This window comes from Callospermophilus lateralis, chromosome 11 (assembly GCF_048772815.1).
Source record: "Callospermophilus lateralis isolate mCalLat2 chromosome 11, mCalLat2.hap1, whole genome shotgun sequence".
Taxonomy (NCBI): Eukaryota; Metazoa; Chordata; class Mammalia; order Rodentia; family Sciuridae; genus Callospermophilus; species Callospermophilus lateralis.
The window spans coordinates 43,123,199-43,137,124 of NC_135315.1; the positions used below are offsets into that span (position 1 = coordinate 43,123,199).

The following is a 13,926-nucleotide window of genomic DNA, read 5'->3' on the forward strand; positions in this document are numbered from 1 at the left end:
CATGCATATTTGGTATCATGCTCCTCACTCTCCTTTTCTACACCTTGTTCTTTCTTTCTTGACTTTTAAAATCCTGATGGACAGGTAAGTGTTACATCCTTTTTTAATTTTTTAAAAAAGTTGTAGATGGACAGAATGCCTTTATTTTATTTGTTTATTTTTATGTGGTGCTAAAGATCAAATCCAGTGCCTCATGCATGCTAGGCAAGCGCTCCGCCCCTGAGCTATAGCCCCAGCCCTAAACGTTATATCTTAATATGTATAATGGTCATTCTCACCTAGTAGGTTACCAACAGGATGTTTAGTGTCTAGTGAAAGAATACTGACGAGATGACAATATTAAAATGCCCCATAATCAACAGTAAAAAAGTATCAAAGAATGCTTAAAGTAATTAATTTAAAAAATTAAATTTCCAGCCTTACAAAATTCAATCTCCTATTATGCTTCTCTGGATTTCTTTTGCACTCTCTCTCCTTTAAAACAACCCAACCTATTCATGTTACAACAGCAAAATATATACAGGTCAGAGAGCAGTTAAATACTGGAGCTCAAGCACCACAAGACAACTCAGCTGAACACAGCTCTGGATAAAGTCAAATAGGAAGACAATTAAAAGGGAAAGATAACTGGCTTATCAGTCATGCTAACAATGCTGATTGTTACTCATCCACACCAGTGCCAGGATTCCTTTGCACATTGTATAAACAACTGAAAAATCAGGCTACTAGATATAGAAGTATCAGTCATTTAGTTTTAACAACTGAGTTTACCACATGATCAATATAATTACCCGTGTCAAAAGTGACTATTAGCATACCTCAAGATTCTAAAGTAACCCAGTTTGACTAATAAAGTCATATCAAGTAGATATGCCCTTATTTCATATTCATCATTCACCTCAAGAAAACTGATATTATCTGATAATAACAATGAATATATTAGTACAGCAGAAACTGTTTTCAACAATACTCCCCCCAAATAAAGTTACTATAATATTTGTGAGTTTACTTGTATGCATCTATTAACCCTCAATTGCTTCCCCTGCCAAAAATTAGGTTTGGTAACCACAAACTAAATAAAGAGTTACGAATAGCTGAACATAGTGGATTGGGCCTGTAATGCCAATGAAACTCAAGAGCCTGAGGCAAGAGGATTGCAAGTTCAAGGCCAGCCTTAGCAACTCAGTGAGGACTTCAACAATTTAGGGAGACCCTGTCTCAAAATAAAATAAAAAGGCCTGGGTATATGGCTCATTGGTTAAGCACCTGGTACAAAAAAAAAAAAAAAAAGTTTACTAGTTGAGTGAATTAAGATGGTCTGATGGTATGTGAATGAATTTCCAAAATGTACACTTAGGTACTACACATAAAAATAAGTTACACCAGGGATGGGTTTGTAGCTCAGGGGTAGAGCACTTGCCTAGCACATGTGAGGCACTGGGTTCAATCCTCAGCATCACATAAAAATAAATAAATAAAATAAAGGTATTGTGTCCATCTACAACTAAAAAATATTTTTAAAAATAAAATTTAAAAAATTTCACCAAATTTTTATCTTTATATTATCTGTCTTTAGAGGACCCTAAAATGTTTTACCAGCTGCGAAATACAATTATTCTCAAATCACATAATCTTAAAGGCTTGGAAGAGACTTAAAAGCCTCCCACTGCAGAAATTTGCCAGGCAAAAGGTCCTCTTGCCTTTGCTTGACTACTTCCAGAAATGAGCACTCACTATTTTGCAAGGCAGTATCTGAAATTGTTGCAAAAATTGTTTCTTATAATCACTGAAAATCTGCCTCCCTGAACTTCTACCCAAGGATCCTAGTTCTAGTCTCTGGAGCAACACAAGATAAGTAAACCTCTGAAATACAATAACTTTGGGAATTAAGACAGAATTGTCAATTTGATCCTACAAAATGCAGAAGAAAACTCAGAAAACAAGAAACCATCACTATACACAACAAAATTTTGAAATTCAGGAAACTATATTGAAATCACAAGCCAACATATTTTCAAGCTATCAAACCTCACACATTAACCCAAATTTTTTTACACATTGTTTACGGAGTACCTCTTTGCAACTTGATACTACTAAATCCACCATTACAATTCTATAGGAAGTTCAAGATAGTTTTCCTGTTCATATTTTCATTCAGTCTATTTCTCCCTAAAGCATGTAGATGTTGGTTTGTTTAAAGTCTATTTTGCCCACCAGTGCAATATTTACTTTTCAATAAATATTTTCAAAAAATTAAGCCTAAGAGTATAGTTGTAAGGGAGTGGGGGTGGGGCAAGGAGCAAAGGCAAAGACGGGCCCAGCATGAAAAGGCTGGTTACTGAGTATCTTCCTTCTGGAAGAATGCTTTATTGGCATAGGCATCTTAAGTAATAAGCCTTTCAAACACGACCAAGAACAAGAACGATCATCAGCAATGAGTGTAAGGCATAAACGTCTGTACGATGGAAATGAATTGGCACTGGCCATCAAGCAGCGTCAGATGCTTCGAGACCTCACTGAAGAAAGGTAAGAAGTCCAAGCAGAGGAAAGCACTGCCACCTTTTAGCGGAAGGAAAAAAACCAACGAGTAACTATCGTTCAGCAGTCCAATGAAGCCTGAATATGTAACAGAGTATAAGAAAAAAGGCAAGTGACTAGAGGGAATGCACACATCCCAAAGAGTCCCAAAAAGGGTGTGCAGTGTGCAAATACTGAACGGGTCCCTGAAATGGTATGGGTAAGAGCATATGGATGTGGGTAAGGGGCAACGCAGGAGTTCCCCAGGTCCCCTCCCTGCAGCAGAGCAACAGAGGTAAAGAAGGGGGAGGGTGAAAAGCAAGAATGACTCATTCCCGAAAGGAAGTGCTCAAGCTATAGGAAGGCATGCCAAGGGGGATTTCAGGGAGAGGACTGTGAGGGGCAGGGCGCTCAGGTTATGCGGGCAAAAAAAAAAAAAAAAAAAAAAAAAATCAATGTCTTGTAGTTCCAGCTGCTCGTCTTTAAGACGATGGCGTGGGGGGTTCGCGGCAGCGGAGTGCCAAGGCCTGGGAAGAGGCGCGGCGCGTGCGCAGTGGCGTTCGGCGGGACCCGCTGAGGCAAAGCGGAGCCGCAGTGACAGAAGCAAGCGGAGTGACCGCCGGGAGGGACTCACCGAGGCGCAAGGGCTGGAGGTGGTGCTGGGGGTAGGCGACCGCTGGACCGTGACCAAAGCCATCTAGGCGCTGCTGGGTTGTTCCGGACAGGGCATTCTTGTTCTGAGTGTGGGGGACGGGAAGGTGACGGAGCCTGGGTGAGGGAAACGGGTGCGGGGTAGGAGTGAGGAGAACGGAGAGGAAGAGGAGGCCGCGGGAACGGCCGCACGCTCCGTACCCCCCACCGTACTCTCGCAGACTGACGCGCCGAACGGGCGGCTGGCGGGCGGGCGGGCGGGCGGGCGGGCGGTTCGGCAGCTGCGGGGCACAATGAGCACTCCCAGTGCGCAGGCGCCACCTGTCAGCAACCGCCTCTCCCCTCGGCGCGCGCCGCCGCCTTGTCGTAACCCTTGAGTTGCCGGAAGCAGGCCGGGTGCTTGCGCCCCGGGCCGCCGCCCCCTCTCGGGTTTCCTTCGTAGCGCCCGGACCGCGCGGGGTGCTGCAGAGTGGAGGGGGAGTGGGGTGCAATAGGGTGGGGTAGGCGGAAGGGGCCGACGGAAACCAGCCCATTGAGGGGTCTCCGGGCGGGGGCCGCCGGAGTCCTTACTCCTAAGAGACGACCATTTTATGAGGTGGGGCGCACAGCCTAACCAACCTGCGAGAAAAGAAACCGAGGCGAAAATCCAGAGGCCAGCGCGTTTTCCGGTGGGAAAAGGACTCCTCGGGATTTCAGATGCTTTCACTGGGTGTGGATAAGGCTGGGCGAGCCCATGAGACCAATTTACCCTCTTTCACCCGGATTTTGGGGGGCGGGGGAATCTGAGCTTTCTCACCCTTCTGTCCATTTTTTTTTTTTTTTTTTTTTATGATGAGACTTTTTGTAAAACAGATTTTCTTTTGTAAACCCAGGAAAACTTCATGGTACCCTCATGCTTCTTAGGTTTTCTATTAAGTCATTCATTATTCCTAAGGTGGAAGAAGCTGTGAGTGAGACTGGAGGCCGAGAAAGCTGGGCTCACAGAGTTGTAAAGGTCCAACCTGCTATTTACTTCCCATTTACATCCTGCTGTGAAGAAATTCTGCCAATTAATCAGGATTTGCTCGTTGAACTTTCATCTTCGTCTCAGTATTTCATTGTTTTATGGTCAAATGAGTGACAATGTCGAATAAAAAAAATCTCAAAGGAATAATTTTAAACATTTTTTCCAGATTTTATTGATACATTATAATTATACGTAACACTAGAATTTGTTGTTACATATTTGTACATGCATTAGAGGAACAGTTTTCTAAAAGATAAACCGTTGACGGAACCTAAGCAAAGAATGTAATGGAAAATCAAGATTAAAAAGAAAAGAAATCACACAAGGCAAATACCACTGGTTATTTACACTGAGAAACAGAGTTGACTAAGCTTTTTCTCCATTTGAGTGGATGAGCTGGTAAATACCCCCATACATATCAAAGCTGTTGAAAACACACACACTCAGGAGTTTGCAGTTATTAAAACCCACCTCCTCCTGTTTGTCCCTCAAACACTCTTGGATCTCTGCTCCTTTTAAACTGACAGGGCTGTCATGAGCTCTTTCTGGTTGCTGTACAGTTAAGTGCCACAAGAGCCCTCTGTGCTGAGCCTTTGTTCTCTCCCTGGGGCCCTGTGGTTGAAATAATTAGCAGGGAGGTTCCATCACGAATCAGACACTGAGGGTCCCTGTACTGCACAGTCCTATATGGGCTGTATTGCAGGGAAGCCACCTGGTAGGCTTTTGCCCCCTGGTGGTGATCAAGAGTGCCTGCGAGACAAAATTAAACAAAGATGTATGGTTCACAGATTAAACAATCTGTTTTTCCTGGAGCGAGGCAGTAAACAGGAAAAGAAAAGGCAAGGTTCAGAAGTAAGAACTTTGAACTACTGCTTTTGAGACCAGACAGGAAGCTATTGTACAGAGCCAAGAAATATAGTTGAAAGCTAAATGATCTCATATAGATGAGATATGTGGTTATAAACTAAAGTATTATTCTAGAAAAAGGATTAATCAAAGCAATAGGTCTTAGTAATGTATCTTGATTCTTTTACTGATTTAGGAATGGCAATACTGATTATCTACTTATGTGTACTAACACTTTCTTAAGAAATTCAACTGGGCCTGGGGTTGTGGCTCAGCGGTGGAGCACTTGCCTAGCATGTGTGAGGCCCTGAGTTTGACCCTCAGAACCACATAAAAATAAATAAAGAAATTGTGTCCAACTACAACTAAAAATTTTTTTGAAAAAATTCAACTGGGACTGGGTGTGGTGATACATACCCGGAATCCCAGCAATTCAGAAGGCTGAGGCAGGAAAATCACAAGTTCAAGGCCACACTGGGCAATTTAGTGAGATTCTGTGTGGAAATAAAAAATAAAAAGGGCTGGGAATGTCCTCAGTGATTTAGTGCCCTAGGTTCAATCTCCAGTACTGAAAAAAAAAGAAAAGAAAGAAAGAAAGAAATTCATCTGGGACTGGGGATTTAGCTCAATGGTGAAGCACTTGCCTAGCAAGGCCTGAATTTGATCCTCAACACAGGGTAGGGGTGAGAGCAAGTGGTGATAAATCCTTCTGGAAGGTGAGAAGCTTCATTCCATTAACCTTAGAGTGAGAAAGAGCACTACCATAGAAGTCAGGAGACCTAATTTCCAGTTCCAGCTTTGTATATACTTAGGTAAATTACTTGAACTTTTTGAGCTTTAGCTTCTTCATCTCCAAGATGGAACCATAACTCTTAAGATTCTTATGATCAAGTAAGATAATGTATAGTAAAATATAAACTGCAAAGCCCTACATGCAATTAACTTTCTGTTTGCTATAGTTTGTTCCAAGTTCAGTCAGCTTTTGTTGAATGTACCCTATGTGCAGAAAATAGCTTCAAGCTGAAAATAGCTTCAAGCAAAAAAGGAATAAAAAGAACAAAAAGACATGATTCATACCTTTTTTAACAGATCAGTGGTCAAGACATGTCTCATCTGTAGGTAACTATAGAACATTTTTATTCAACATATCTAAGACGATGAGATTCCAGTCAAAATTAGATTATAAGATACCCAAATTCACATTAAGTTTATATCAGGAAGTTAGCTTAATAATTTGCAAGAGATATATCTCTTCCTAGTATATTACCATCAAAGGAAATTAAGATTTAAAAATTATTGGTGCATGTTTATTAATTTATTATTAAGAAAATATAAGTGTGTGTTATATACTAGATACTGCTTTAAGATAAAAACTAATGTTTATCTACCTGTCAGAGTCTGATAACCTGTGAGCAGGAGAAAACAAGTAAAAAATAATTGCAGTATAATTTACTGGTACTGTGGCTTCAGTCACTCTGCTAGTCACCCCCGGAGAAATATATACATATATAGGAGAAGTCTAAATGTGTACAAACTTCTATAGGAACACCGAGGAGACAGTCTGGGCAAATGTACTCTTTATGATATTGGCTTTCGGATTTTGGCTATAGATTCCAATTTAGCCACTTTCTGAACTATGCTATATCACATCTGAACATTTGAAATCTATTCTTGCTATGCCATTTATGCTTACTTTTTCCTGGGCTTCACCCTGATTCTTGCTTGGTATTCTGGTGATCTAAGAGGTGTTAGCTACTATTAGAGTAAAGATCCTAGGATCCTCTTACTATGCTAGTTAAATTTAAGAAAAGAGAGACCAAAACAGAATTCCCCAAAGATGGAACCAAAGAAACCAAAGTCCTTTTCTATTTATAGCAACTTTACTCTTTATACCCATGGTACTGGAGGGCTTGTTGTATCTCTGGAGTCCATTTAACCCTTGTATCATTACTTCTTTGAGGATTACTTGAAATGCCTCAGATCATCTGATTCTTAAGCTTTGAGAATCTAATGAAAACTATTGACCTTTTTTCCAGAAAAATGTTCTTGGATATTTCATATACTCACAAAATACATTGAGGAAGCTCAGGGTAAGAATCAATTTACAGGTTAAAACAATAGTTGTCAACCTTTTATTCATATCATGACATCCACAGAAATAATATTTGTACAGCCCACTGGGATAAATTAAAGGGGATTTGGAGACAACTATATGGGGCTTGGTAAAAAAGAAAATGTTTTCTTTATATCATATACTTTAAAAAACATTTTTTGGTAGGTGTTTATAGACAGCATGCCTTCATTTTGTTTATTTTTATGTGGTATGAAGGATTGAACCCGGTGCCTCACACATGCTAGACAAGCACACTGCCACTGAGCTACAGCCCCAGCCCTATATCATATATATTTTTTTTTTTGGTGTGTGTTTGGGGTACTGGCGATTGAACTCAGGGGCACTCAACCACTGAGCCACATTCCAGCCCTATTTTGTATTTTATTTAGAGACAGCTTTTGCTGAGACAGGCTTTGAACTCATGATTCTCTTCCCTCAGCCTCCTGAGCTGCTGGGATTATAGGCATGCACCACCACACCCGACTTATATCATACTTTTTTTTAATAAATCATTTTTTTAAAATATATTTTTTTAGTTGTAGTTGGACACAATATCTTTATTTTATTTTTATTGGTGCTGAGGATTGAACCCAGGGCCCCACACATGCTAGGCAAGCACTCTACCGCTGAGCCACAATCCCAGCCCCAATCATATACTTTTAATGAGAAGATAAAATTAGTGTATTAAGGATATTAAATATTGAATTTGTATAAGCTACAAATTAAATCTTCTAAAAATTTTGATGAAAAACATGAAATTCCTTCTGTTAATTCAATATTTTTATATAGTGTTTTATAACTAAAATCACTGCATACAGTTCCTGAACAAGTCTCTTCAAATTCTTGGTAATCATTGTTGATGAAAACAGTTCATACACGTAATTGATTAAAAAAATTAAACAGTTTTTGCCACAATTGTATATTTGCAAGTAACTTTTCCCATTGGCAAACATAATCTCTTTTAATGTGACTGGATTTAGGATCCACTCAAACTTTATATATCAAGTATACATTGCAAAATAGTGAAAAATCTCTAATTTGCAGAATATAACCTTGTTACTGGAGCAATAATTCTGCAGCTAACTCGGACATACCTAAAAGGGGACATGAGACATAAACAGGGAAAATTCAATTATATATGAAGAGAAATAGGGAGTTGAATCCATCTATGAGTATTTGTCAGATCTTCCCACTTTCTTGGCCACAACTGAGGCTAAGTCCTGCTCCTTGGTTACCTGGAACTTGTATTCCTCCAGTACCTCTAAAGCTCAGTGTTTATGATGAGCATCAATATGCACAGCAACTCACTTGTTTCTTTTTAATATTGTTTAGTTGTCAATGGACCTTTATTTTATTTATTTATATGTGGTGTTGAGAATCGAACCCAGTGCCTCACACATGCTAGACAAGCACTCTACCACTGAGCCACAGTCCCATAGATCTATTGTGCTTGCTACCAGTGGAACCCTGGGCCATACTAGAGCAGGCATCTCACCTGAGGGTGCTCTCTGGGAAGATCATATTGCTTCTGGCCAGGAGTGACTTACTTAGAACTACTAAGCACTTCAGTTTTTCCAAGCTACTCCTAGTATGGATAACTATCTTGCAGTATATATGTAACTCATTCATCACAAGCAGAATGAAGTATGACTACAGTTTACATAGCTAAGTTTATTCAAAGAGGGTGGGGGATATAAGGGAGAAAGCAGTGGGAGAAGAAGAAGAAAAATAATAAAAATTATGGTCCTATCCTTGAAAATCTAATCCCTTACATTTGAAATGACTTGAGCTTTGTTATGAGTATAAATTAGTATATCACAGATGGAATATATAAGATCCAAAAGTAACTGGATTGTGATTATCAAGTGTTGCCTCTACCTTTCTGTAATGTTTCTTAAATTTTAATAATTTTACCTACTCCATATAACTGTCAGTGTTCAGACAGGAGATAGAAAATACACCAGTGGGCTGGGGATGTAGCTCAGTGGTACAGTGCTTACCTAACATATGCAAAGGCCCTGGGTATTGATGCCCAGCCCCACCAAAAAAAAAAAAAAAAAGAAAGAAAAGGAAAAGAAAGAAAGAAAGAAAAAAACAAAAGATAAAGTTATTTTCAAGGAGAATTTAACAAAAAATTATTATCTAGTTATAAAGTTCTTAAGCAACTAAAAGGTAAAACAAAACAAACAACAACAACAACAACAAAACCGTATCACAGAGGTAGCAATTGCTACTGTTTTTAGGGATGTGGGAAAAAGGCAAAGGGAAAGACTTAGAGGGTGCTCCCACAGAGCTGAAACTCAGGTCTCTAGGGAGAAGGCACTCCTCAGCTGGTATTGGTGCTTTTGAGCTTAGAGGAGGGGCTTCATGAACCCAGAGTGTAGAACCCAGTCTTCTGTGACAAGAGCACTTGGCTGACTGATGTTGGTGTCTTTGAGTCAATTGAAACTAAAGAACGATAGAAAAACTACAAGCTGGATTCAGGCATTGCTACAGAAAGAAATGCTGCTATCAAAATGCAGAAACATTACTATGGTGAAGCATGTAGGAACTATAAGTCTATAAGAAGCAGTCAGGAGGTAGAGAAGAACGCAGCTGGCAAGGCAAAAAAAAAAAAAAAATGGTTTTCAGAGTCTCAGCTCCAGCATCAAAGAAGAATAAAAAAGAGTGGTTTTGGAGCTGAAACAATAATTCAATAACTGATACTTGACTGAAAAGGAAATTGATACCAGGAATGGAATTCATCTCCCACTCTCTTGTTTGCATATAACTCATGAAGACAATTAAAGATCTTACTCCTTCCTGCTCCTCAGATACAATTAGCATTCTGTCATCAATGTATCACTGGATCAAAGTGATGCTGCTTAAAAGGTCAAGATGTTCAGTATCTTTGTGGACTATATTTATAGCAGAGAGCAAGAGAACTAATGTGGCTGTGAGGCAAGACTGTTAGGGTTACAGCCGTAGCAACTGAGTGTTCCTCAAAGACACTTGTCCTTCCCTTCAGTTTGGGTGCCCTGTACATGAGACCCAGGTTCAATCCCCAGAGAAAGAAGTAAAGAAAGAGAGACACAGACAGACACAGGATACAGGCACTCCTACTTGCAAATGTATTTCTCAGTGCCTTAGTAAATCTAAGTCTTCTTAAAGAAGAAGATATGCAGGTCATATGTGATAATTTCAGTCTAACATGTTTATCTCCCCAAGACTTTGGATTTTTCTCTACATTATGCCAGGGAAGTTCTGGTGTTTCAATTTCATGCAACAGGCAACTATATAATCCAAGTATCAATGAACCTATCAAGTAAATGGTTAGCAACGCTTCTAGCTGTATAGGCTAACATAGTAAATCCATTATCTATTATAATTGCTGATAAATATACCCATATCAATAAATTCTGCCTGATCCAGTATTCTGTCCTTATTGCTTTAACTTCCTTATAATATACTCCCACACATATTCTCTGGGTTTCTGCCAATATATAAGCAAATAGGGAAATTATTTTGATAAAGGCTATTTCTTCCTGGTGAGGCTTTGCATTTATTCACTTTGCATTTATTCATTTATTCACTTTGCATTTATACACACACACACACACACACACACACATATATATACATACATATATAAAAATATAGATCTTAGTTATACATTTTCATCAATTATCAATATAATTACTAATCATTGTTATTTTAAAGTCTCTATTGAATGGTTCCAACATTTCTCTAGTTCTACTCAGTGCCTTTATCTTCTGACAATGGGTCATTTTTTTCTCTTGCTTTTTAATGAGTCTCATAATGTATTAAAATGCTGGAAATGATATGTAAACAAATAGTAGAACTGAGGTAAATATAATTTATTTTGAGAAATAGGTACATCTCTTCTTTCAGGCCACTAGTAAGTGGAGTTGTGTTAATCTGACAGTAATTGAGTTTGGTTTTTGTTGTTGCTGTAGTTACCTTAGATGCACCATAGATTCAAACCAAAGTGTTTTTCCTATTCTCACATGTAACCCAGAACACTTTTATGAACAGATGAGTGGGGTTTTTATTTCCCTACACTCCAAACAATTTTCCAGCAGCCACCAACTGGGTATCCTATAATTCAGATTGATTCTGGCATTATCTACATACAGATCCCACAGGTTGAAGGGCTCAGTCCCACAAAATGCTACCAAGTAGCATCATCCTGCAAATTCATCTGTCGCTCAAGTGTTCAAGAATCTCAAGAAAGTTAAATAAAACATAGTTCTTCTATTAGAATGAGTAATCAGAATGATTTTTTATTTTTCTCTTATACTGGGAAACCTCTTCTTCAAGGACAATTGACTATCATATATGATTAACAGTCCTGCATACTAAGATGCCAAATGCTACAATCTGCCAAGTTAACAAATCTGAAGAAAGTTAACTATGGAGATAGTTAACTATCTAGTTAACTAACTGGATCCATAGAAGCTCTGTCTCATAGCCAACAACCTAAATGAATGACTCTGGGTTCTCATGAGTAAGAGTGTGAAGCATACAGAGTATTATCTACTTGGAGTAATGAAAATGCAAGGTAATGTGTTCTAAATGGACAGTTCCTCCATCATATTCCAGCGGACTTAATTCTATATAATTTTCTTCCAATACATCATAATACATTTCAGTGACCTTCTAACTCCTGCTGGAAACTACATCAGGCAATCCTGTAGGTATCTTGAATGTCTAAACACAAACTCATTGACTCATTCTTTAAATCCATTTCTCTTTCTTTTCTTTATTTCATTCAATGGCATCACATCTAGCCAGCTTTTTGAATAAGAAAGAAAAGAAACACTCAGTAAGTCCCTAATTGCTCCTTCTCTTTCAGTCCTTAGATTTAATTATGCCCCCCAATCCTAATGATTATATCTGTTTTAGGAAAAGATCCTGACCTAAGGATTTGAATGCAAGTTCATTTGGAAGATGGTTTCAAGAAACAATGGTAAAGGGAGTAGGAAAGTAATACAGAGATGTGAAGGAAGCCTAACGTTCTTTATAGGGCAGGTTACACTGTGGGCAGCTGAGGCTTAATCACTGAGAAACTCTGGAAAACAGTATAAAATCTACCTCAGAAATCTCCCACCCATGGGTCAACTCCCTATCCATCATTGGCTAAGGGCTTTTCTCATAGGTATTAGCTTCCAAGCACTTCTGTCTGTCCGTGTGGATTTAGAGAAAATCCTGAAGCAGGATTGCAGGAGCTTGCAGTCTATCTGCGTGTACTGAAAAGGTGAACCTGAGGGGATACGGTTGGGTTATACTGACAATGTCCAGCAAACTCTATACTACAGCAAGGGCTGGATTTACCTTGAATGCAACATTTAAGATGCAAAATTTATCTTCTCACTTTCCTCAGTCTTTCACATATCCAACCCATCTTCTATGTTGCTGGGGGAGTTTCCTTTTTTTTTTTTTTTTTTTTTTATGCCAGGGATGGAACTCAGAGACACATCCCCAGCCCTGTTTTGTATTTTATTTAGAGACAGGGTCTCACTGAGTTGCTAGGTCTCACTGAGTTGCTAAGGGCCTCATTGCTGAGGCTGGCTTGAACTAACAATCCTCCTGTCTCAGCCTCCCGAGCCACAGGGATTACCAGCGTGTGCCATCGTGCCTGGCAGGAATTAACTTTTTTTAAACACCAATATTTGGTAACATTTGTCCTACACTTAAGAGCACAGAAAAAAGTACAAACATCTCAATTTAGCGCTAGTTGTTAGGTGCAGGGCAGGCTGAACTAAGTTATCTGCAGGGTAGGCTGAACAAATGTTAGCTGCAGGATAACCCACGCCCTCAAACCCTCCTCTGTCTGGTCCTATATCACCTGTTTGCATCAAGTCTGAACACTCAACCCCACTCAATCTGAACACCCGACCCTCACGGGTCTGGTGCAACAAAAACCCACATCTGACTCCTGCCCCATCTGCCTGAAGGCAGAAGATGACATCCTTAGCAACTACTGTATGATCCAATCATTGTACGCCAACAAGGCAGCTTGCAGACCCAAAGACCCCATTAGATTTTGTCTATAAAAACTCCTTCCTGCCAGGCCCCTCTTTCTTGCTCTTGCTTTTGCTCTCTCTTGCTCTCTCTTCTCTCGCTTTTGCTCTCTCTTTCCCTCTCACTCTCTCCTCTCCTCTCTCTCTCTCTCTTTGCTCTCCCCCACTTCTACCCCCCCTTTTCTCCTCTTTTGCATTGCTGCAATAAAGATCTGTTGGTCGCTTCAAGTGTTATAGTCACTTTCCTTTAACTAGTAATTCTTTACATATTGACTATAATCACCTATTTAGCCTCATCTTCTGCCCTGTTTTTACATAACTATGCTCTGTTACATGAATACTTTTTGAACTTTCATACCCTTGAGTGTATTGTTTCTTCTGTTTTAAATAGCCTTTCCCCTTCCCTTACACAAAATTCTTATTAGTCCTTTAAAATTCTACTACATGAAAACTTACCAGACTGCCCTGAGAAAAATGATTGTTTATTTCTTTTTGTTTCTTAACATTGTGTATGTACCTCTATTCTTGTACTTCGCAGGTTCATTGAATTGTTTTCCATCACTAAACTTAGAACTCTTCAAAGGCAGATTTTTAATCATCTTTTTTTAACCCCAACATCTGCTTGCAAATATAAGGCATTCAATGAAGGTTATTTAGTTGAATATATCTAGACATATACAAACAAAACAGAAGAAATGGAAGCCAGGTGTGGTGGTACATGGCTATAATCCCAGCAACTCAAGGCTAAAGCAGGAGAATTGTAAGTTCAA

The 13,926-nt window shown here is 39.3% G+C and overlaps 2 protein-coding genes across 4 annotated transcripts in view; one reads left to right on the forward strand and one right to left on the reverse strand.

Annotated features, from left to right (window-relative positions):
• The window catches only part of Ssh2 (slingshot protein phosphatase 2), a 265,723-nt gene extending 262,286 nt beyond the window's left edge, over positions 1–3,437 (reverse strand). The window contains exons 1-2 of one of the 3 annotated variants that reach the window (XM_076871695.1): positions 3,382–3,437; positions 3,152–3,285 (exon numbers count right to left, since the gene is read on the reverse strand). In XM_076871695.1, coding sequence (XP_076727810.1) covers positions 3,152–3,214 — 63 coding nt within the window. In that variant the 5' untranslated portion in view covers positions 3,215–3,285; positions 3,382–3,437. Of the gene's footprint in view, positions 1–3,151 lie in introns of all 3 variants that reach the window. The other 2 variants (XM_076871694.1, XM_076871696.1) reach the window with 2 other exon arrangements.
• Positions 3,438–4,861: 1,424 nt separating this feature from the next.
• The window catches only part of Efcab5 (EF-hand calcium binding domain 5), a 132,069-nt gene continuing 123,004 nt past the window's right edge, over positions 4,862–13,926 (forward strand). The window contains exon 1 of the mRNA XM_076871378.1: positions 4,862–5,026. Coding sequence (XP_076727493.1) covers positions 4,862–5,026 — 165 coding nt within the window. The remainder of the gene's footprint in view (positions 5,027–13,926) is intronic.